At 39.2% G+C, this 25,552-nt stretch overlaps 1 protein-coding gene and 2 long non-coding RNA genes across 3 annotated transcripts in view; 1 reads left to right on the forward strand and 2 right to left on the reverse strand.

Annotated features, from left to right (window-relative positions):
• The window catches only part of ezrb (ezrin b), a 36,079-nt gene extending 12,118 nt beyond the window's left edge, over window positions 1-23,961 (reverse strand). The window contains 8 exon segments of the mRNA XM_031322508.2: window positions 1,020-1,166; window positions 1,259-1,342; window positions 2,315-2,589; window positions 5,355-5,450; window positions 13,399-13,482; window positions 21,863-21,925; window positions 21,928-21,962; window positions 23,769-23,961. Coding sequence (XP_031178368.1) covers window positions 1,020-1,166; window positions 1,259-1,342; window positions 2,315-2,589; window positions 5,355-5,450; window positions 13,399-13,482; window positions 21,863-21,925; window positions 21,928-21,962; window positions 23,769-23,946 — 962 coding nt within the window. The 5' untranslated portion in view covers window positions 23,947-23,961.
• On the forward strand, window positions 5,688-9,393 carry LOC116066473. The gene is made up of 3 exons (XR_004108955.2): window positions 5,688-5,886; window positions 9,214-9,217; window positions 9,383-9,393. It is a non-coding gene; the product is annotated as an uncharacterized LOC116066473 (long non-coding RNA).
• Window positions 14,737-15,218, reverse strand: LOC116066475. Its single transcript, XR_004108957.2, has 2 exons — window positions 15,119-15,218; window positions 14,737-14,767 (listed from the first exon to the last, which is right to left on the reverse strand). It is a non-coding gene; the product is annotated as an uncharacterized LOC116066475 (long non-coding RNA).
• Window positions 23,962-25,552: the final 1,591 nt, after the last annotated feature.

The following is a 25,552-nucleotide window of genomic DNA, read 5'->3' on the forward strand; positions in this document are numbered from 1 at the left end:
AGAGCAACAATTTGGAAGTGAAGAACAAAACATAGTCAGAGCAGAGTGTGACTGGAAAGATTTCCAGCACAGGGTCAGTGGCTGAAAGGCACCATGGATGAAGTGCTCCTTTAACACACTTCACTCCAGTAACCCCACAGACAAGGAACCAGCCACAGGAGATCTCACAAGTCATTTCACCAAATAGAGGGTGATTACCTCCCAAACTGCCCTATAAACAAAGTGACAATCACAACCAAAACCAGGCTGGATTCTGTTAACACCCTTCCACATGTCCCAAAAAAGTAAGTTTCTTTTGATGCACAATGCCAAACGAAGAATAACTGAAACAAACAAATACAAAAGAGCAATTTACTTTTTCCTATCATACTGTCTGTGGGTAAAAAGGAGAACTGTGTAGTGAATAACTACAGACATGGACCTGGAAGTCTGAGGTTAGAGCCAGCACTAAGTGAGGGGAAAATAAAACTGCTCCCAAGGCAAAAATGAACAAATAAGGTCTGCAAATGTATAGCAGGGATTTTATGTGAATCATCTTTAGTATAAATGCCAAACAAACATGTACGGTGTGCTTCAGTCAGTTGTTTTTGTAATTCAGCAGGCCGTAGAGTAGTAATTGTACCTCTACATAAGTAGAGACCAAAGACGTCATATTTATCTTATAGGGACTATGATGCATGCACAATTATATGCCGCAAAGCCATAAGATCTAAAAAATAGATCATTTCAGCACAAATCTGCAAATGTGACTCCCAAAAAAAGCTGATTTAATATAATAAAGAGACATAAAACCAAACTGCTGAGTTTGAGATACTCATCCCAAAGTCTGTATTCACTTTTCCTTCATTATTATTCCTGCCATACTGTCTGCAGAGAAACAGGAACAGTGATTAAGTACAGACATGGACCTGGCCCAGCCAGTTTAGCTCTGTTTCACAGGGCTGCAGCTAGTGTAGCAGCATGCAGAAACAGACAGAACAGACACTAACAGCAGGCTGGTTGAAAAATACAGTGCTTACTTGTCATCCTTCTCATAAATGTTGAGTCCCAGGGCGTCCACTCCCAGCCACAGCTCTGTTCCCTTCTTGTTCTTGATGTCAAAGTAGTTGACTCCGTACATTTCCAGGTCCTGGGCGATCTTCAGGTACTCCAGCATAGCATCCTCCCTGCAAGAATGGACAGAGGACAACATTAAGTTATTATTTAAATGTATTCTTAATAACTCAATGAGTGAGATTATATGAAAACACACACTCACTTTAACATTCCACGGTGCTCCTCATGCCACACCTGAATCCTCTCCTCCCACTGCTCTCTGGATAACTTGTGCTGCTCCATAACTCTAGAAAGAGAAAAGAAAGCAACAAAGATCAGCTACATAAAAAAAAAGAAAAAAAAAAAAAAAAGAATCAGCTACATCTCCTCACAGAGACCACTAACAGGCAAGACAATCTGATATCTTTGGTTTGATAAATAACATTGTGGGCTCTTTTGTCATGCAAGCTTTGCACTGTGCAAAGTCTGACTTAGTGTGTGTGTTTTTACTTGTCTGCATTAGGTTGGTACTGCTAACTTTGCTCTCACTGTGACTTGCTGTGCGCCAGATTGAGAGGAAAGGCATAATAGGGTGTGTGCTGCTGGCATTCCAGTAGCGCACTGCTACTTCCAAGTCAAAATGGGTGCATTCTGTGCACCATCAGACACCCATATAAGCCTAAATGAAGACAATCCTTTGAAAAAGAATCCACTTTTATCTGCCTTGGACTCAAACTTGCAGCAAAACATTGTAGTTGTTTCATCGATATCTTCTACTGCCACCCAGCAGGTATCCAGGCTGGTCAACAGCAATGCCACTGTGACAACCTCAGGATACATAGGAAAGACACAAATGGCTAAACACAAGGACCTCCAGGCTTTCAATATGTCCAGACAGGAATTAAAAAGAGACATCATTATGTACTTGACAGCATATTTGAGCTCCTGTTTTTCACACATCAAAATCATTGCATGTTCCTAACTTCTACAGACGATGACAGGAGCCCATACGATTTAACATGTTTGTCACCAGTCACCCACCAAAATCATTACCTGCTTCAACCATGAAAATACCACAAGAATGCAGCCACTGTCTTGGCCCACTGTTCATGGTGCACTTGACTCTGCTTTGTGGTCTGTGTCATGACTAATGATGTATTAAAGCTTTGATCTTCCTCTTGTGGCAGGTATTACTTCGTAACATCTTGCCTTTTGATCTAGGTATTAATACAAGAGAGCTTGATTCGCTGCTCTTTTTGAATCTACTGGCACATCTCACCTGTTTGGCAGTAGGCGTTCAGACAGCAGGTATCCAGGCTGGTGGACTTCTTTGTTGTAGTCTCCAAACTTGGCCTGAACAGAGTAGGAGGCAAGCAGCACGGCTGTCTCGGGTGGACAGTAAACCTCGTCGCTCAGGATGCCCTCCTTCACCTGCAGAAAGAAAAGCTTCTGGGTGATGTCCTGGATCAGCTCCTCAGAGACATCCTCCGGGAAGAACTTGGCCCGAAACCTGAACTGCAGCGGGTTTTCCTTCTTCACATCCTGGGACGACACCTGTAGAGGAATTACACGCCATACTGTTGTTAAGGAACATACAGTATAAAAGAAATACAAAAAACTAGTGGTGTCAACAATAATCGATTCGGCAATGCATCGCAATGCGGGGCATGCACGATTCAGCATCGATGCGGCAAAGTGCCATAATCGATTATGTCACTAAAACCTGCCACACTAAAATCAAGCACGTTGGCAATACAACTAACTTCACGAACCATGTTGATCGTTGGCATCCTGAGTTGGCTTCAACAACAACAACAAATCATCACTCATTCAAAGCACTGAAAGCAGTGATTTATGTTTTCTTTTTCAGGTTTGAAAATGCCATATCCAATACCCTGTACCATTCAATTTTATTTTATTTAATGGCATTTATGTCAAAGATACAGGAGAGTGAAAATACACACATAGCAGCCAATAAAATCTGTTGTTCAATATCTGACTGCTTGTATTGCCTCATGACTGATGAAAAATTTGCCTTGTTGTGTGCAGTAGAATTTTGATGCATCGCAATGCATCGTAGAATCGAATTGAATCGAATCGTTACCTGGTGAATCGTAATCGAATCGAATTGTGAGGGCAGTGCCAATGCACACCCCTACAAAAACGGACTATTTGTTTGTCTTTAGCAGTGACTTTCCTGGTGGTTCTGCTGGTTGCTTGGCCCTGTTGGACAGAGCCAGGCTAGCTGTTTCCCCCTGTATTGACTCTCTTTATGCTAAGCTAACCAGCTGCTGTGCCCAGCATTATATTTACCAAACAGACTTGATAGAGTCATCTTCTCATCTCGCCCTTGGCAAGAAAACAAAAGTGTATTTTCGCACTTTTTGTAGAATTTCAACCATCTGGAAAAGCTGGATTGTACTAAATTCAGTATTATCGGTTGTACGGTATCTATCAAGATATTGTTTTTCTTAAATTTGAGAGCCAGGATATGATCATCTGGGAATCATGATGGTTTATGATGGTTTTTCATTTTACTCTTATAAAACAAGTATAAATCATGACTCTTTCCAACCTGTAAACTGTTATTTGCTACAAAAGAATCAAATTCAGCAACATAAATAAATACTCTGTGTCAATGTTTAATACATTAGGAAATGGCTTACAGTTCCGCAGTTATATGGGAGCACTGCCCTCACTAACATGGGATCTACCATCCTTATTTAGTGGAAATACACTTTAATAACTCTCAACTACAGTACGTGTTTACACAATGTGCCTCTTCCTCTAATTTCAAAACAGGAACCAAACAGTTTTGATGGAGAGAATGGGGCTGTGAATATTCCAGTTTGAGCGAAGCATTGTGCTGATGAGCTGCAGCGCAGCGTCAGCACACAGTGTACAGTTTACTGCTGCTGACTGAGGTTAGCATATCCCTTTCTCTCTCAGTGACCCTTGCAAATAAGTGAAAATTTGCTTTTGCAGTTTCTCTAGACAGATTAACATGGTTTCCTACATTTGTTTCTCAATCTATTCACTATATATTTTACAGTATGTAGTTAATGCTGCACTACAAAGCACAAGAGCCAGTAGAGTCTAATGTATATTTGAGAGGGTACTCCACTGATTTAGCATGGCACTCCTTTCACATTGTCAAACTCACGATGGAAAGTTTAAAAAATTTTTTTAAAAAAGGATCAAAATTGATGTAGCAAAACCCAGAGATCCCATCTTTTTTTAATCATTGTGTCTTCTTTTTCAAAACCTGGTGCCTACATTATCCACAATGCAACTTGACTGCAGACAGTTTTGTCAGAGACTCAGGTGTGATAGCTACAAATGTAGCCTCAAGCTGCTAGCATCTAGCAAAGATGAGGACCGGGCTGGTCTGTTGAGCTCACTTCTTTTTCCACTAACTCTAAACGTCTTCTTCAAACTTATAGTCTTCAGACCCAACAGACGTTGACTTGAGTGACATTACTTTAGTAATTATTTTAGTTTATCTGATTCCATGCAGCTCTCTCTGGAGCCACAAAAGGTTTTATAAAAAATGTTTCACATATGAAGTAGTACTTTCTAAGACCTGTAAACAGACGTTGAATGATTAATTCAGAACTTGTCTAAAAGGCTGCTGGGGTTGGTAGATCATTCAGAAACTGTAATACCAAAACCATCTTAAACATCTGAAATTCTATTTATTTGTAAACATGACTTCATTCCTCTGGTTGATTTGCTTTTTGCATAACAGATTACACTAGTTTGATTATGAGCAGCTTTAGGAGTAACAGTTAGTAAAGGTACAGTAACTTGTGTTTACTCAGGGACAACAGAGAAGAACCAAAGCAGTTCTGGTTCACAAAGAGTTCATTCTCTTGTCAAATAATCCACCTCCAGCTGATTACATGTGGTGCTCCGACCACCCGGCAGACAGAAACCGGCAAAAATTAGCTGCCATGTCTTAAGTAGAACCACAAAACAGCATGTGAATATATACATACTGTATTACGGTGGCTACTGATTGACTAAAAAGCAAACACTGGAGCTCAGAGAAAGAATGCATCCTTTCTCTATTGTTTATATATTTGACTCCACAGGAAAAGGAAGAGACACTGGGTGAAATGACCATGTACAGTAGGTAGCTTATAACTTACAGTATTTACAATTATGATTCATGACTAAATGATGAACTATTGACACACACTGGAAACATTTTTCCCCCAATCCAAAAGATCTATTAATCTTAATAATTTGAGCATTTAAAATATAGGAGGATTATTATGAGACAACATCAAACAACATTTTTTCAAGATGGATCTTACCTTTTTGTCCAGTTTTAGCCAAGTGTAGTAACCTTTGCCATCCATATACTGAAGTCCGAAGTACCAGACCTCACGTAAGCCAATGGTTTTCACCACCTGCACAGAGAAAAGCAATAAGCAATCGTTTGGTCTATGACATGTAAAAAAGCTTTAAATGTCTTGTTTTATCTCAACAAAAGTCCAAAACCCTAAAGGTGATCAGTTTGATATATGACAGAGAGTATCAGTAAATCCTCATATTTGAGAAGCTGCAACCTGAGAAACTGAAGCATTTTTTTCACAATGCCTGCTTGATAAATGACAAGATTACACAATTATAGAGACGATCCGATACCATTTTTTTCTTCCCGATACCGATTCCAATACCTGAACTTCAGTATCAACCGATACTGAGTGCAGATCCCATACCAGTGCGTTACTATTATTTTTTAACATATGTATACTACTAACCCTGTATGGATGTGATATGATTGCTATCATTGTTGTATGGTCTGGCTCCAGTTAAACCTTTTGTGAAACATAAACTAATACAGTCATACATCTAGAGTTTCATAAGTGAAAAGGTATCTGAGACTTTTTGGTATCGGAACAACTCCGCTCGATTATCAAAATAGTTGCTAATTTTTTTTCTGTCAATCGACTTAGTGTCAGTTTTCCACATCACCTATACAAAAATCAATCAACATACACCAGATAATATTATTTTCCAGGAACATCTTCATAGATTAACAGGCAGGAACCTTGTAATGGGAAAATAGTTCTAATTTGTCATGGCAGACACATGTTAACGTGATACAATATCAACTAAGAAAGGAGATGCAGGTATTTCACCTAATTTGACCAGACTTAACACAGTCTTACTCTACTCTAAGAATTCACAACCGGCTCGTCCAGGAAAATGGACTATGAGATCATGATGTAACCGTAGTCGCCAACACAAAGAGATCACACCTCAATAATAAATGAAGTCCTTTTGCCAATAAACGTGAATGAATCACTGATGGTTTTCTTCCAGCAGAACAAGGAATTGTGAAAAGGACTTTGAAGGCTTTACAGACACTGGCAAGGCCTCAAGAATCTAACCTTAAGGTGACATACTTAGGTAGGTTAATCTGGTGAACCACCCTCATAGTATTACACATTCCCAGGCCTGAGTATGGTCTTGGCTACGGTAGTGATACAAACAGTCAACTACTGTCAGGGCAAGTAAAAGTACACTCAAAAACACTGAATGTTTATTGTCTGAAGCAAAGTGGCAAACCCTGTAGTAGTGATCTTTTTTTTTTTTTTTAGAGTAGTCTTCAAATTGGCACTAAGCCTGCAACTAACAAATTATTTCATTATCAATCAATCGGTCGATTATTTTCTTGATTCATCTATTAAATGTTTGGTCTGTCAGAAAAAAGGGTGAGAAATGTTTTTCTAAATCCCAAAGTGTCATTGCCAAATTGCTTGTTTAGCCCAGAATTCAATACTTTTCGGTTTTCTATCATGTAATATGAAGAAAAAAAAGTAAATCCTCACAACTGACAAGCTGGAACTTACATAGACAATCATCAAAAACAGTTGCAGATTAATTTTTTGTCAATCGGCATTTCGATTACACAATTCAGCTCTAACTGGCACCTTACCAATAATGAGTCTTGCAGTTATGTGAGACTGGAGGCTTTGATTGAAGATCAAAAGCTGCATTCGGCTAATCTAGTGAGCCAAGTGAAGTCAGCAAACATAATTACATATTAAAGCAATATCAGCGCGTTTCATTTGGGTAATACCTAGTAATGGTAAGTTTTTACACTTTGCTAAATTAAGAGTGTTTTCTCTACTTGAAGTAAAACTTAGCTCACATCTCTGTCTGTTGCAATATGCCACGGCACACAAGAGCACGACGAGGCCTGGTCTCTAACAAAGTGGTGCCATTGTGTGACCAGTGAGGAGAAGTGATACTGTATAACTGCATTACCAGCATCCTGTCTCTGACTCAAGGAACAGACTGAGAAGGCTGGAGTGAGACGGGGGGAGTCTGCTGTTACTTATTGGCAAAACTGCAACAGCTAAAACTCCTCATTATTAACATCTAAAAAGGCAGATTATGAGCCAGTTTTAATTTCAATCGCACTGGAAATGCTTAAAAGATCAGTAATTTGAAGATTTTTTTTCCACCCATTTCTGACTGTGCAGCTGAGGCATAAAGTGAAAATCCAGTTATAGATCTGGAATAATCACTTGTGCTGCAGGAGGAGTTACCATTTTCCACTGTGCTTCGAGGAAAAACCTCAACGACCAGAAGCTCTTCATGGCCTTCAGAGAAGCAGAGACATTTTCCAGCAGCACTGTGTAGGTATTCATGTTTTTGTGTGTATGCTGTTAAGTGGGGCAATGTCTGTGCCGGGCCCTTTTTGAATGCATCACTGCCAAATTCCCCACCCAGTCACCAGGTGAGGTGTTAAGTTGCCTGTGTGAAGTTTGAATCAACACGTTGGCACTCCGGCCAAGCTCCCCCCTTTTAATGGACAACACAAAATACAGGGCAGGCTGACCTGTGGGAGTAAAAATGGATGGCTTTGATTCAGGGAGCTTTTTCAGATTGTATTTAATGCAGCAACAACAACAACAAGCACTACAAGGGGGCCTGAAATGAGCGAGGATGCATCTCACCTGAAATGAAACTCATAAGGCCTCAGAAAACAATCAGCCCTTTCATGCTGGTTTTGCTTCGGGGTCTACGGAGTGAGAGGAAGAGAAACAGAGTGGGCTACCGTTCGGATACCTAAATGAACCTAAATGATTTTCTCAGGGGATGAGCTACTGTAGAGAGGCTTGGTACAACCTTGGCATTAACAAGGAGGTAATCATTTTAATCTTTAAAAACGTTGTACTTTACTTGATAAATAGATAAACTATATTATTGTAAAACTTATTATATATTATTATTATTATTATTATTATTATTATTATTATTATTATTATTATTATTATTATATAACTTTAATAACATGTTGTACCTGTTATGAGCACCTGCTGGCAACGGATACTGAAAATAATACAGTTCATTAGAGGAGGATTAAATCTGAATCTGGGGATTCAGTTTCAGTAAACTGACATCGCAGCAGGTTGCTTTGGCTGGCTGCCTCAACTTTATTGGGTTGTTAGGTCGCTCCAATGTACACCGAGAGCTCCTAACACCTCAGATATTCGTTCGAAGTCAGAGTAATGAAAACAGAACACTCCACTTCAACCGGACAAACAGCAGGAATGGATGAATGCATTAACCAATTGAAAATGATTAATTAATTTAAGTTAATTAAAGTTTTTGTTATAATCGACACTCGCCCATTCTGAGTCGATGAGCTTCCTAGCGACTGTAGCTAGCAGTAGAGACAGTGTTTAATGGTGGTGACTGAAACTCCACAAAAGAGGATTAAACAGCCTCCTGCACGCACAATTCAACAATCCTACTTTTAGTTCATTGGTCTATAACGTCTCCTGACAGCCACTAACCACATACAAACATTTTTTTATGACTAACATTACTGTCTCCAGCAAGCGAAAGGAAAAAATATTTAAGACTTTTGTCAATCAAATGCAAGACTTTTTAATACCTTCTAATGTCTTTTTTGATGAGGAAACTGAATGAAATGCTTTTTTACCCTGCAAAACTATAAATTGCCTTTGCAATTGTATCCAGCCTTGGAAAAAAATCTAGATCTATAATCTAGAGAATATAGATATATAAAATCTCATTTTGCAAGCTCTTAAGCAGAAGCACAAGTAAACTGGCAATGATTAAAAAACCAGGAACTCAGTGAAACATTTGCAGTCAGGTCAAAGTAGTTAAACCTTTTAACAAACTCTTAAGAACAGTGTCACCACCCACTTCAGACTCATTTTAGTTTGAATGAACAAAAGTTGCAGTGCCACATAGAAATGGTTAGCATGACTTGAGTCTGCAGCCTCGTCTCACAGCGATCTGAGAGTGAAACTTTCTCCGCCTGGTTTATGGGAGCTTGGGCCCTGTGGTGAGAGAGAGGAATGCCACTGGGCTGCAACAGCTTTGCTCACTACATCCTCTGGGCTGAATACCGTGGAGTTCTCCAGCAACTGAGAATGAGAAGGGAGGGGTTCACCCAGTCGGGCCCCAAACAGGGACCAGCACAAAGATGAAGAAGTGTGTTTCGTGGTTGTGACGGGGCAGTGGGTACTGGCCCTAAAGGAAATGGGTCTATTGTTGTCCAGACCACACATTAATTGTGACTGAACAGTAAAGGGAATGTTACAAAGAGTTGAATATCTAAGAATAGTTCTGCTGCAATACTACAGCACAGAATAATAGCCATCATGCAATATGTTCCCTCTTTGACTTGGAACAGCTTTTCAGCAATTTTTGAATGTGGCTTTGACATGTGGGTTGGGTGCATAAGTGAACTAGTTTCATATTTTGCTCCTGGCAGTGGCACTCGTCAGCCAGATTATTCAGACTTGGATTCAGTTTAAGACATCGTTGAACTTTTTAAAATGCTGTGTTTTCATCTGTCTAACATCAACCCTGTGTTCCGAAACTGAAATTGAAAGCCTTTTGACACTGCATTATCACAGAAGAAAGCATTTTAAGATTGGGTCTGATCACAGCAGACAGACTAACTAGTACATCTACTGTAAACCGTGACCCTGTGATTTTTCTAATTGAGGCTCAAGTCAAAATGAAACAAGCAGCAGTGAACAGTCGCATGGAAGTGGAACTGTGCGAGGGTGTGGAGGGGAGTGGCAGAAGTTTCTCTTTAAGAGCAGCATGACAGGGACTAAGGTTATGATCAGCGCAGACCACACGGGCCACACCAGGCCTTACACTCGTTCTGAAAATGAGCTCACTGCTGTCACTCAGCATTTCCACAGAACCTGTTAAACACTGTGTTGAGTGTCCTTGTGCCTTTGCAGCTTATTAGTACCAAAGCACCCATTTGAAACTAAAAATCAGGCTTCTGACAGTCTTTAGGGAAACGGCCACTAAATGTCAGCCAAATTAAACGGTAGACACTGGGAACGGCTGCTCAGACTTAAGACAAGGTGTGAAGCCTCATGGACGGTTTCCCATGCTCATATAGTAAATTGTATCTTTGCACTAAAATAGAGCACTGAACTCTGACACTATCACAGGGAGTGAGTGATTATCTGTGACACACCCCACTGAGAGCCATTCTAACAAGTGGGCGGGGGAATTCCCCAACACCTATAAATAGGGAGACGTCAAAGGCGAATATCTGGGTCCTCAGCTATTCCTTCCTATAACAAAACCACACTGAGAGCTTTAGAGCAGAAGCCCCACTGTGTCATAAGTGCTGACTTGGTCAAACGACATCTAAACATAAGCAATGACATCAATATCACACAAAACATCTGAATATTATAGGGTAACACTTTACTTGAAAGTATCTACATAAGAGTGACATGACACTGTCATGAACACAGTCATGACACATTAACCCTAACCCTTACTAAAGCGTTAGGTCATAAACGTTTATGACTTGTTTATGTTTATGACACATTCATGACAGTGTCATGTCACTCTTATGTAAATACCTTCAAGTAAAGTGTAACCTATTATAGTTGATGTGTATGGATATTATGCGTAACATGGTTGTATTCATTTGTTTTTTTCAATAAAATGTTCTCGACATGAAGGTTGAATCCCCTGACATGCAGCCAGAAATACACACAGTCGCTACACTTGCTATTGAAAAACGAGTTGTACAGGAAGTGGCTAAAACAATGCCTTTCCTCCCCCGGTGCTGTCATACAGCCTCGGAGGAGCTCGCGCTAATGACATATCATCTACATTTGGATTTTAGGTACTGAGATTTACAATAAAAGTTTACAACATAAGGAAATGCAAGTGACTAGTAACAAGAGGGTAACACAAGGGTCATGAACAAAACACCATGCCACACACTACCACTTGTACTGGACAAACATTTATACCCTAACTAACCTTTACATTTATTACACACCTGATGAAAAAAAAATAGATTTCCTAAAAAGGTGCCAGACACATAGGGATTCATTTTTATGTTCCCATTAATGCCATTAATCATTAGTTTAATAAATGTCTCAAGCTATCTTTGTTCACTGATGTTAAGCTGCATTTTTTCATCACAGGAAACCATTCATAAGAATCCCTGAACCTCAGGGGGAAGACAGAGACTGATAAGGACACTTGAAGCCAAAAGCTCCTGTAATCTCATCTGTAGGAGATAGGCTACCTTTTCTGACCTGGATGTAATGAATGGAAAGAGCTTTGGAGGGATGATAATGAGGGCAGACACTTTCTCCTTTCCTAACACCTAACGTCCTAACGTCAATCCAGTTAGTAAGATTATGAAGGTTGTAGCAGTTTGGAAAAGAATTATAGAAGCAGCGGTAGTAGAAATATGCAACAGCAGAGTATAGCTGGACTTGAAAACACAGATGTCAACAAAATCAGTTTAATTTCATTTGTAAAACACTTTTAAGAGATAAAAATACGTCCAACATTTGGGAAATTTCATTCCTTGCTGAAAAGATAGATACCACTCTGGTGTCTTTGCATTAAAGCAGCCATATTATGCTCATTTTCAGGTTCATACTTGTATTTTAAGGTTGTACCAGAATAGGTTTACATGGTTTAATTTTCAAAAAAACACCATATTTTTGTTGTACTGCACCGCTCTCTCTCACTGCTGCAGATCCTCTTTTCAGCTGGTCTCGGTTTTAGCTACAGAGTGAGACCTCTTTTCTTCTTCTTCTTCTTCTTCTTCTGTACTATCTTTGATTGCACTGCACATGCCCAGTAGCTCAGATGTAGATCATGTCAGCTAGCTAGCTCCATAGACAGTAAAAGAAAGGCTGTTTCTACAACTTCGGTCAGTTACAAGGCAGGATTAGCTGGGAGACTTCTAAATGAGGGCGCACATGTAAGTAGTTCTTTTCTAGATTATGGTGAACTTGTGTGTGTTGTAGCAGTGCTTTGCTACTGAGAACGAGGTAGCATGCTAGCGTTAGCATTAGCGTTAGCATGCTAACGCTACGAGCTAATGGTTGCGGTTAGCCTGCTCGTTTCGTGCCGATTTTGAACAGCTCACCTAGAGACTGAAGGCAGGACACATTCAGAAACTGTATCTCACTCTAAACAGCATGGATGGATTTTTTTCAAAGTTTGTATGTGTGTGGAAGCACCAGAGACACAACATAACACCCCAAATCCCAGAAAAAGTGATTTTTTCATAATATGGGCACTTTAAGTATTAAGCTGGAGCCAGCAATTTGTTATCCTAGCCTAGCATAAAGACTGGAAAGGGGTAAAACAGCTAGCCTGTCTCTGTCCAAAGGTAAATCCACTGACCAGCACATGTAAAGCTCACTGATTAACACGATACATCTCATTTATTTGTACAAAAAAACACTGTCAAAATGACAATTAGCTGTTTTATAGAGAGTTACTGTATGTGCCGAACTATTTGTTGGCTGAGAAAAGAAACTTCCTGGAGTTCTGCACGTAACTCCCGTACAACCACATTTTAAAGAAATTGATTACAGATCACAGAAACAAGACCTGTTCGTTAGTGAGCATGTGAGATGCTGGTAGGCAGATATATTTAACTCAGGACAGATGTTTCTCCCTATTTCCAGTCTTTGTGCTAAGCTAAACTAACAAGCTTCTGGCTCCAGCTTCATATTTAGCGTACAGACATGAGAGTGGTATAAACTTTTTTGTGTAATTATTAGCAAGTAAGCTAATATGCACATTTCCCAAAATATACAAGTATTTCATTAACTCTACAAATGACTTACTCTGTATGTATTGTATATGTATATCTGCTTTTATAAATACCACTAGACCGTGATTGGCTGATTCTATAAAACATATTTTATTCTATAAAAATGACTATTCAAAACTTGTTAATCATTTCCACATTGTTTTGTTTCCAAAACATTTTTAAAGTGATATAAATAAATATTTACAGGTCAACACTGATGCTAGAGGTCAATGCAGAACTGATATGCACAGTACCTGGTCAAACAGCTGCTTGCCAGTGGTGCTGGGCTGGATGGCAAACTCCAGCTCAGCGTCCATGGTGGTGACGCGAACATTGACCTGTGGAAAAACATGGGAAAACGTGAGTTCAAAAGCTGACCCAGAGCAACAGAGAGGTTCTTATAAGGGCCTACACATGGTAAAGCATGCCAGACTGCAGAACACTGCTTTGGTGTGTGTGTGTGTGTGTGTGTGTGTGTGTGTGTGTGTGTGTGTGTGTGTGTGTGTGTGTGTGTGTGTGCGTGCGTGCGTGTGTGTGTGCGTGTGTGTGTGTGTGTGTGTGTTTGGTAAGGGGGTGTATTTGCAAAGTAAACACATGGGGCTCTGTGTTTACTGTATCTCTGCTTTCTAAGAGCCAGAAGGGCTGATTGAAGGGAAATCTGCTGCAAAATCGGAGGTGTTTTTGGTACAAATATTCAGTGATAGTTTTAACTTTTGATTTAAATATACGAATGTTGAGAAGTGCCACATCTAACGCTTACTCCAATTATAAGTCACGAAGCTAAAAAGAGGCACCATGGATGTTAGGCTGGATGGCTAGACTGAAGAGAGGAGGGCTAAAATAAAGCAGCTACTTCAGTCATTCACTCCCATTCATAGAAAAAAAGGCATGTCTTTAGGTTCAGGTCTATAGGTTAATGATTGATCGGAGTGGCCTGTGCATACAAAAAGAGGTGGTCCATCTAACTGAAACCTGCTTTATGAGCAGAGAATGTCATGTCCACTTACGGGGATCCACCCCAGTGATTAATGTGGGATTTCAAAACCATTACAAATAGCATGACTCGTGCGCGGCACAGAATAATGTAAACAGACGTCAGCTGTGTCCATAATGGAGGGAAACAATATTCGATATTGTAAGTTTGATTAGTAATCAGAAAAGGGCACATAAAGGCCATGCAACAACGCACAAATATTTACAATAGCTGCTTTGAGGTAATGCACATACTGACTCTATTCTTTGTGTGTATAATATCAAATGTCTGGTATTTGCGGGGGTTATGAAAAGACCCTCAAAGTATTGACTGAACTTATTAATGCTCAGTGAAAACAGCACAAAGAGGCTAGTGGACACACAGTGTAGAGAGAGAAAGACCGCTAACAGAGTCCTCCAGTGACATCTTTCATCTCCAGGCCATTGTGAGCAGCACTGAACAAAATTCAATGACGCCTACTGGAAAAGGGATGTCTGGGCTGGTGATTCAGTGCTCCACTGATTCCTATGAAGCTATTCAGGCTGAGCAACTAATGGCCTTTTTCCACTACATGGTACCTGCTCGACTCGCCTCACCTCGACTCTACTTGCCTTTTTTGGTTTTCCATTATGAAAAAAAGTCCCTGGTACCTGCCAACTAGGGCTGCCACCTCTTAGTCGATTAGTCGACTAATCGGTCGTTTTGGTCTTAGTCGACTAAGATTTCTTTAGTTGATGAGTCATTTTTTTATGCTTATTCATGCTTAATTACTCATTTCCAAGAAACTTATGAGCACATTTCTGGTAAGCACAAGATTTAAAGTGGTGCTTTTGCAGGATTAATTGTGGAGAAACTCAGTTTTACAGATGGTTTGTGCTTTTCTAGTCTTAATCACCTCTCAAAGAGCACAGCTCTGTCGATTACATCAACTAATCGATTAATCGACAAAATCATATAAGTGTTAGTCGACTAAGAATTTCTTTAGTCGAGGACAGCCCTACTGCCAACAGGTACTTTTTTTAGTACCACCTCCGTCCAGGTTCCAAGCAAGCTAAGCCGATAACAAAAGGTGACGTGAAAACCTGCAGACTACTGATTGGTTGGAGAGAATCGTCACCTCTTCACTGCGTCATCATTGCTAGTGACAGACAGGGGTGTCCTGAACAAACCCGCCATTTTAAAATAGTTTAGCCAGCGGTGGGTTTTTTTCTGCCTCCAGCTTCTTTTGAAACTAAATTTGTCTTCTGGCTGTGGCAACAGCCACATGCCCAGAGTCAAAAACACACCTTCGACGTTCTGTGTGTGTGTCGTGTTAGGTCACGGCAGTTTCCTGCGGCGTCGCTATGATGACCAGCCACGCTCGCCTCACGCATGAAGCGGCACTAAATCTGCAATGGAAAAAGGAGGACGGGCACCGCGGCCGAGTTGAGCCGAGTAGAGCTGGTACTAGCAGTGGGTAAGCGCCATTACTGACTTAAATGGCTTAAATCCTTCAGAGAGGGCAAATCCAATAGCATTGGATGGTAAGCGCCTCAACACAGTGCTGTCCAGGATATTGTAAGAACACAGTAGTCTAGACAGTGGATTTTCAAGGATGCCCCATTTTTTTCATTAATGTGTCTCTGTGACTCACTTGGGATCAAAACCCAGGATCTGTGGCAAGGCAAACTTTGCCTTACTAACAAAAACTCAGAGCCACATAGAGTGTTCAGCTCTGTCCCGCAGTGCCACATGTGCATACAATTTGAGTCAAACAGGGATGTGTATACCAGCTTCAAGTCACAGCAAAAAAGCAGGGGAAGCACTGCATTTACTTCACACAGCAAAACAAAGATCTCCTTTCAGCTGCAGTGCCCCAGCAGTCGCTCATTAGGATCATCTACATCTCTAGTGGCCAGGTTACCAAAAACTAACACAAAATTGCAGCAGAAGTGATCAGAAACTGCCATAATAAGTGAATAAGTGCTATTTTGAGACCCCCCCCCCCCCTTTTTTTTTTTTTTATTATATGATTTGATAGCAGCAGCTCTGACAGATTTGGGATGCTGCTCTCAACATCAAGCCTATATATACAGCAGTTACAGATGTAGCACCTAGACAAACACCCTAAGCAGCAGAGAATGGAATATGTGAATGTGTGGAGCAGACAAGCCAACACAAACCACTGAGTGAGTGATATCTGATCTTAAAGTAGGTCTTCCAACGGTAACTCACAATAAACTGAGGCCATTCAGAGCGGTAAAGAAAACATGACACATATGCTAAAAATATACCGGGCAAGGGTCCAGAGTTCCACAATGAGCAACTTTAGTCAGAGGAAAGTACAGGCGTTCATATTAACCGTATAAACCCCTGCTTCACAAGTCACAACAGTCATAACTGACTCAATCATTTTCACTACAGGAGCAGTGGTTCCCAAATCTAACAAAGCATATATTTTCCCACTGTTGGTGGAAGGTGCAATGTTTTGGTAATAACAACAAGTAACGAAAGCTAACGCAGACGTAGAAACAGTAGATTATTATTATTATTATATATATATATATATATATATATATATATATATATATATATATATATATATATATATATATATATATATACACACACACACGTTAATTAGTGAGCATTAGAGGTGCTAGATACCTTTGAACTGCTGTTTCCAGTATTCATGCTAAAGCTAAGCTAACAGTCTTCGAGCTCTAGCTACATATTCACCGTACAGGAGTGAGAGTGGTATCGATCTTCTCAACTCTAGAAAAACTAGACCACAGTATTCCAAGCTAAAGATAGAAACGTTATCATATTAACCCTTTCGTCGAAAAGTTCCCAATCTAAATTGACAAATGTGAAAAAGTAAAAAGGGACACAAGAAAATAAAACTACTAAGACAGTGACCTCTCATAATCGCTCTGTAACATATCCCAGATCTATCCCCACTCCCCCGAGATAATCCACAGAAAAACTATAGGAGGTAACATTTACAGCTAGAGCTGAGACGATTAATCAATTCAACAGTAAGTCAATTGACAGAAAAGGATACTATTCTGTAAATTAATTAATCAAGCCATTTCTTCAAGAATGCCAAATATTTCCTAGTTCCAACCCACCCTTCTCTATCACATATAATCATGACCTGTATATCCTCCCTTCAGACTTTTCAATGGGGGGTGGGTTAAGGAGCTGCCCAGGGTCATGTTAAAGAAATGAGGTGGTCATCACCTCGTTAGTTAAACTGTGAGTAGGTTGCACTGCATTCTTCAGTTTAGACCATTCAATATTTAACCCTCTGCATAGTTTACATAACTTTACAAGATTCTTTTGTAATGGGAGTCGCCATGGAAATCACTTAAATGGTCTGACAGTAATATAACCATAAACGACTGTCTACTGTTGAGAGAGAACAGGCCTATTGTGTCTTTTTTTAAATTGTTTTAGGAAGTGACATATCTTGTAAGTATACTTCCAAAGGCTCTGTCAACATTACGTACATACACGTGATTAAAGAATGAGAGTTGTAACCATTTTTCCATTTGGTTCAATTTTTGGATTTGTGAATCAGGTATTGAGAGTGTTCCAGGCATGATTAGTTATTAATTATTTAAAAGAACAAATACTAACAATAGGATATGAACATGAAAAGACTGTGGCCACACCTTGTATGGTTTGTGTCACTGAGCTGTGACCGCAAGGAAACAGGATTCTGGGAGAGCCAAGGAGCGCTATCCTTTACTTCTGACAATGTGTCATTCAGATAAGTAAAGCGTGAGTCACACAAGCACCAATAGAGGAGTCTCGACTAGTCCTCAAATCTGGTCCAACGTCCTGCCGCTGGGCGTCTTGGTCCTCTGTCATAAAAGTTTGTCTTTTCCAAACAATGTTGGAATGTTTGATTTCATGCCAAGTATCGGAGCTGAAATAAGAAAGATTGCCTGTAGGTTTCTGTGCCAGTTAGAATCAAATTTAAGGCAAGTTGCCACTTTCATCCGCTTTCATCTTTGCTTTTCAGGGACTACACTTACTTCACGAATACGTTCCCAAACTTGTCCATAACCTTGTTTTAGGTTTTCATGACTGCTCAACTTCATCTGATGCAAGGCAACCTTTAAATGTGTTATTGCATTTTGATTCAAAGATTTCCAGGGGGGCATTGAATTTTATTAGATAATAATTAGAAGTGAAGAAAGACAGAGAAAGTCAGGAGAAAGAGACAAGGGGTGAGGATGCTGGATTCAAATCTAGGACGTACTGTAGAGTTTATGGCAGGTATCTAACACCAAAAAATGTATATATCAAATCACTTGCCCTAAAGATACAGGTGCAATTTTTCTCCCCAATTACTCTTGCTTGTTGTACGGGTAAATAAAACTTGTTGTTGTGTGTTGTTATTCAAGACTTTCCTACAGGTTTAATGACAATTTAGTTTCCCCAAATCTTTACATGTTACGATATCATTATAATGTATTGGTCAATAAACAAAAGCGGCCTGATGTCAGGTGCCATTGAAAAGTAACATTACCATGATATATAAGCAATCTGATACGCCTGATGGGGTTCTGGGTATTTTCAGCACAAAAACAAGATGAATACAGCTAGTTTTAGAAGGTAAGACATAAACTGTTGTATTTATTATCTTTATTCCAGTAATCTGGATCCACAGAAGTACATTTCCTGAATTTGCCCTTCACCTTCCGCTCTCTGTGTGTTGCGGTTCTCAAAATCCCTTCGATACGGGAAACAATAATAACCTTCGAGCTAGCAAGCTACACACTGAAAAAGATTTTCTTTTCAAGTTTTAAAAAAAAAAAAAAGAATTGGAACATGCAACAAGGCAGGCCTGCTTGGTTCTCTCGGGGAATGATTGTAAAGATTTACAAAGAATATTTTACGCCATTTCCTATCTAACTGGGGCATTTTGAGACCGATTGGCGGGATTGCTGTGGAGGAAGTACACACGGTGATACACTGGTAAGATCAAATTATGTTTAACCATGTATCCAGCTAAATTATATAGCTCGCCTCACGTTACTGTAAACAGCAAATTTAATATTGTATGTGGCGTTTCCTTTTGCGGGGTGCAAATGTTCCACCAAAACAAGTTCCTTTCAGACACCATTTTGCAGAGCCACCATTGCCGCGTGCGGAGCTTAGCGCCGCCCAAGACGATTGTGATTGGTTTAGAGAAATGCAAACAACCCAGAGTGTTTTTTCTCCTATCCAAGAATGTATGTGTGGTGTAGCCAGACCTTACTCCACACCGCTGTGGAGATAGATCTGGCAATGTGAGACTACTATATTATGTTTAACATGATACTATACAAATGGGTGGGGAATTCAACTTGAGCAGTAACAATTATTGGAACAACTATTTTGATAATGGATTATTTGTTTGTTATTTTTCAAGCCAAAATGCTGAATAATGTATCTCTCAAATTCAAGGCGTGCTGTGGGCTATTTTTTATTTTTTTTTAAACAATGTATAGACTAAAAGAATAATCAATGAAATACTCAGCTGAGCTGAATTATTAATAATGAAAATAATCGTTAGTTGCAGCCCTAAAGTAACATAAGGCTTATCTGATTGTAGCTTTTGATGTCGTTTCCTGTCATCTCACCATCTCCTGCCTCCCACGCTTGTAATATGTTTCCGGCTATAGACTTAAGCCACTGACACTCGTCAAACTAGTAATCCTAATTACACATTTTTTTACAGAATTCAAAATATAAACCCTTATATGCATATCACCAAGGCTAAAAGCGAAACTCAGCATTTGCAGGATTAGTTTTAAAAGGACGAGGCTTTCTGGTATAAACAGCACGAAGGAGCAACTTCATAACATAGATTAGTGTCCTATTGATATTTATGCTATGTTGCAAAGACTGTGTCAGTCATGAGTGGATGAAACAAAAAAAAAGCAAGGCATGGATTCTTTTCTTGATATCATGGAAAATAAGAAGTCTAACATTAATGTCCAAGAAGGCTGCTTTGTGGCAGCTGGACTCAGCCGCTATCAGACAGTAATGATGTCATTTCCACAGCGACGCTCTTGACAACCATTAGGCCATTCTAAACAAAACGACAACACACTTTGACACTGACCGGGGCTTTCGTCTTTGTCATCACAATACGCTGCTCTGTTCAGCAGCAACCGGTCTCTGTCATGATCCGAGCAGCGTATTAGCAGCAATTTATACTTCTGGATTTTGTCTCTTTTTAACTAAAAGCTTTCCAAATTTAAACCTGTTTTATATGTTTTACTTATCAAACTTTAGTAACTGTATGTTTAGGTATTTATGGACTTTCTATTCTACTTTTTAAATAAAGAACAGAGTATAGAGAAAGGTACTCGTATCCATGTCTAACACATTTCCATTACATTTTCCTTAATACCGTAGGACACACATAAGCCGTTATGCTAGAAAATTTTCAAACAGTATGCTGAGGGAGGGACGCCCTCCATGTGCAACTGTACAGTATGTAATAGCTGGGGTGGGGCAAAACGAGTCAAGAATAATTGGAGACAAAAACCTGTTCAAATATATAGGACAACTTCATCAAATAATGTCTTTTTTGTCTTTCGTTTAGCTTTTTTAATGATGAAAAGTCATTGATAGCGTAAATACTAGTCAACATTTCACATTTTTACAAAGACTCCAAGATGACTATGGGAACCCAACATTTAGACTAAGTGGGGAGCAACCTAAAATTTCAGCCTGGAAAATAACTTCAAGAGAATAAGAGAGAACCCTGTATTCATCACAAACTCCTGAGGATATAAACAAGACATTTCCCACCCCCCCTTGTTTATGATGTTGCACAAGTGTACAACATTATACATAATGATGTCAAAGACACAGATCCTGTGACTATGACTGCCACTGTAAGCACAATAAAATAGTGCTTAACTGTCCATGTCTAGGATAGAAGTCTCATTATATTTGTTCCTAGCTTTGGAGCAAAGTGGATGACATTTACTGAAACATATGGGACACCCCCAGGATATGACAAGAGCATGTGATTTGAGCGGCATTCCCCTTTAACACAGACACTACTGATTCTGTAAGTTTCTATGACAAAACTACATATTAAGTTATTGTTCTAGTTGTGATTCAGTCTCTAAATGTTATTCCTGTTTAGTTTGAAAGCCTGTGTTTCGTTTCTTGCTCATTGACTGAGAGTTCAAAAGAAGTGACAAGTTAAATATATGTACTTAAATTGACATGACAAATGGTTTACACATCACTCTACTTGAAAGTTGAGGAAACTACTCTGATGGCAACACCTGTCACTCACAGGAAGTGATTCAAGAGTTCTTTTTTTAAACTTAGCAACAATAAAGTCACAAAATGTATAGCCAAACATAAAATATCACCTCCCAGACCTCAACAGATTACGTGTGGTTCAAAGACTGACTCAGATATGACATGTTCATACTAAATACAACATTATTATAAAGTAGCCTACTAGCATCAGTGCGCTACCATTCACTGCACCACATATTTCACAGTTGACCAACAAACTAGTACTGTACAGTACTGATACTACAATTTAAATTAGCTAGCTAGTTAGCTAGATTAATGTAAGAAAAGATGAAAAAATCCTTCAGCAAACAGAAGATTATAGTAAATGTAGGACGTTTAATCTTCCATTAACATTACCGGTCATGTTTTAGTTAATTTTGACCAGAAGTGATACAACAAGCAGTGACTGAATAAATCAAAGGCGTTACGTTAACATTACTTACCGCTTTGGGCATTGTCCTGTCCTTTTCCTTGCTCTGTGCGAGGAGCTGTTCAATAAAAAAAAGTCTTTCCAAAGAGGAGACCAATGCTCTGTGTGCCTTCCTGAAAAGAGAGAAAGAGGAGAAACGAGTTTCAGCCACTTCAGCGTTACTTAAACCCGGGTGAGAGCAGTTCGGCACTCCTGCGGGCGACAGTCATCAGGATGAATCACCGCGAGAACCAACAAGTTAACAGCGGCTAGCTAGCACAACACAGGAAGCTACCCCGTCTGAACTTCAGAATAAGAGCACGAGTCTGGTCACTTCTGATCATCATTTTCAATTTTATATGAAAACATAATTTCTATTAAATAATGGCCAGATATCTAAAACCAAAAAAAATATTATATATAAATATTATTATATTAAATTGTATTATCTCAATTATCTTTTCAATTAATCATTTTTATTATGAACTGTTCAACAATGGTGAAAAACATCCATCACAAATTATCAGAGCACAAAAAGACATCTTCAAATTGCTTGTTGTGTCCGATCACCAGTCCAAAACCCAATTTACAGTGATATAACACCGAGAAAAGCAGCAAATATAACATTTAAGAGTAGGAACAAAGAAGGTTTGACTTTTAGCTTTAAATATGAATATAACTGTTGGTATTTTAATCTTTATTTTATTTGTTAAATATCTATTTGTCTGAATTTGAAAAATATCCTCCACAAATTCTCAGAGCCCATGATGGCATTGAATGTCTTGTCCAACAGTCCAAAACCCAAAGATACTCAATTTACATTAATATTTAACAAAGAAAAGCATCAAATGCTCACATTTGAGAAGCTAAAATATATAAAATATTTGGCATTGTTGCTCAATATATGACTTACATGATTAATTTAAAAATAATTGTCAATTCATTTTCATTCGATTGACTAATCAATTAAGCTACAAATCAACATAACAGTAGGCCTACTTCTATAACCCTGATGAAATTCATAATTCTGCAATAATCAAATACCTAATCTGTATCTCTCAAATAAAACAAGTATCATTTATTTATAATTAGCTCTTTTAATCTTGAATATTCCAATCCAACCATTTAGTGATTTAATCTAAATTATTTAATTCTGAAATGTAAGACCGGAAGTCCCGCAGTTCTATTCTACCTTGATATATTGACTCATCCAGGCACCAGGCAGGTTAAATATGGTCCTCAACGTGCCTCACCCACTAGCTGTGATAAAGTTACAGTCCCCACCCTGCCCTGTTTTAGTCTTTTATTTTGATGCCTTCCGTTGCTAACAAACCCACACCCCAAGACAATTCAGATGAACGTTAATGGGAGCCATTTACACCAGCCCTGGTCTGTATCGCTTTATAAAGTCGCTTTAAGAGGCGAAGAAACAATGTTGCATTACATTACAGATAACCATCAATAATCAGGACCACTGCCCCAGTCGCATAACCTTTTAAGGTTGTAATAATGTTACAACATGTAACAAAGTGATGATTTTCAGGGTATATTTCCACTGTAGAGATTACGTCTATGTTATTGGGGAGGCTACACACCCACAGAGACAGTGAAACCTTTCAAGCCCAGCAAACGAGAAATGTAACCTCCTTGATCGGCACCGGTAAAGGGGCATAGGCTATTTCAACATAAAACAAATCGTAAACATGTTAAAAGATCCAAACTTAGGGTATTTGAACTCAGGCTGCAATAATAATGTTGCCCTTTGTGCAGAGCTGTGCCGCAGTCATCCTCACTAGTTTATAATCCTACAGACACCTGTTGTGAGATTTGTCTCCTTTGTGCAGAGAGTGCGCCGAAAAAAAGTGTGAAAAGTAGGCCTATGCTTCGACCTCGCTTTACTGCAGGCTGCAGTCAGTACGACAGACAGGCTGTCTACTTACTGGAAGATTTCCTGGAGCTGATGAGGTTTGGATATGAGATAATTGCTCCGAAGCTCACAATCGCAGATTTCCCCTTCCTCTGTTTAGCCAGGCGCAATATGGCGCTCATCCATCCCACTGTTGTAATTCTGTTCCTGCTGTCACCGGTAGGCTGGGGGAGCACAGGTTCACAACCCATGGGTCCGGGAACCTGCAGGGGGCTTTCCCGCAAAACAAAATACAGTGTTAATATTGTCAAAGCACATTTTAACTGAAGGTGGTATTTCCCCACTTACAGCAGGGCATGTAGTAGTTTTGAATATATAACCACATCAGTCAGAAAATTATGCTTGGGGGTCGTTGGCATGGAAACTGAAGGGCATCATTGGGTTTAGGTGGCCCATAAAACCCCAAACTCAAATAGCCTAGGTCAAGATTGAAAAATTGAAAAAGTATGCTATTCTGAAAACATACTGTATAATGGCTATTACTTAGGCTTACAATACATTACAAAAAAGGCTATGGCTAATCTCTGGTAATACATTTGGACTTTCTGTGCTATTGTCTGTTTAATTCACATTAATGATTATTTGACTGAACATTATCATTTCCTCATTTTTAAGATCTACACCAACAGTAGCTGTCCCAATTATTATCTCCCATACCGATAATCACTGACATTTAGCGTATGTTTACTTAAGCTCAAAAACTTACCGAATTACCAACAAAAACATTTCAGCTGTTGTATTGTTTTATTTTAATATTCGAACAATAAGTGACAAACTATGGCATAAACATTAAATAAAAACACACAGTAGGCCTACATACATATAGCCTATCCTACACAATGTAGCCCATTAATGCCCATAGCATTCTTCCTAAATCAATCATAGACTGTATTCTATGTGTATGAATCACACTTTCAAACTGAATTGACAGATTCTGCTCATTAGTTTCTATTACTTCGCTAAAAATGATTTGTTTGAAGAAACATATTTGTGTAAGTCAGTTTAGCTGAGATATCTAATAAGAATACAATTATTTGAGTAGGCTAATAACTGTTAATACAATCTAACAATCTGACTCTTGGTTAATTGTAGTTCACTGGGGAAGTGCGCGTCATCCGCCCTGCAGTGAAGGAAGCGCTGCCAAGTGAGAGGGGCGGCGTCATGGGTGAGCTGACCAATGACGGGACGGGATTAAAATAGAGCCGTATATATCGGAGGTTAGACTACTTCTCAACATAATACGAAACCAGAGTGATGTGACGGTCCTGCTACTGTGTACTGTGTACTCAAACGGCCATTGTCAACCATTATCATCATGAGCCCCTCCTTTAGTATATTTCAACCTATTGAAAATAAAACAGATTTAAAAATGTCTCTGACACCGAGCTATTGTTTTAGTGGGCTAATTTACTCGTCAAAGTACACACCTTTCTTTCTATAGCACACAAACTTAAAAAAAAAAGCCCTACTACTATGAAGATGATAAAACCCCAATAATTTTGTTGTCTTTTTTGTTTTGTTTTGGGTGGAACATGGTGTCTATCTGGGCAATGCAAAACATTGTTGAATTTGCCTGTTACAGCATCTGAATGAACTGTTTGCAGAGCAATGCCAGATGCAAATGGATTAAATTCACAGGAAGGCACTTTGCATGGTCCCATGGAGTTCATGTTGTTCACCTCCTCTGTGACTGATATCTCCATCTTGGATTCATTCTTTTTAAGATACAAACTTTTTTTGTCTGATTTGCTGTTTTAAAAACCGGGACAGGCAGGAACTTTCTTCTGATAAGTGGTA

Source organism: Sander lucioperca, chromosome 19 (genome assembly GCF_008315115.2).
Source record: "Sander lucioperca isolate FBNREF2018 chromosome 19, SLUC_FBN_1.2, whole genome shotgun sequence".
NCBI lineage: Eukaryota > Metazoa > Chordata > Actinopteri > Perciformes > Percidae > Sander > Sander lucioperca.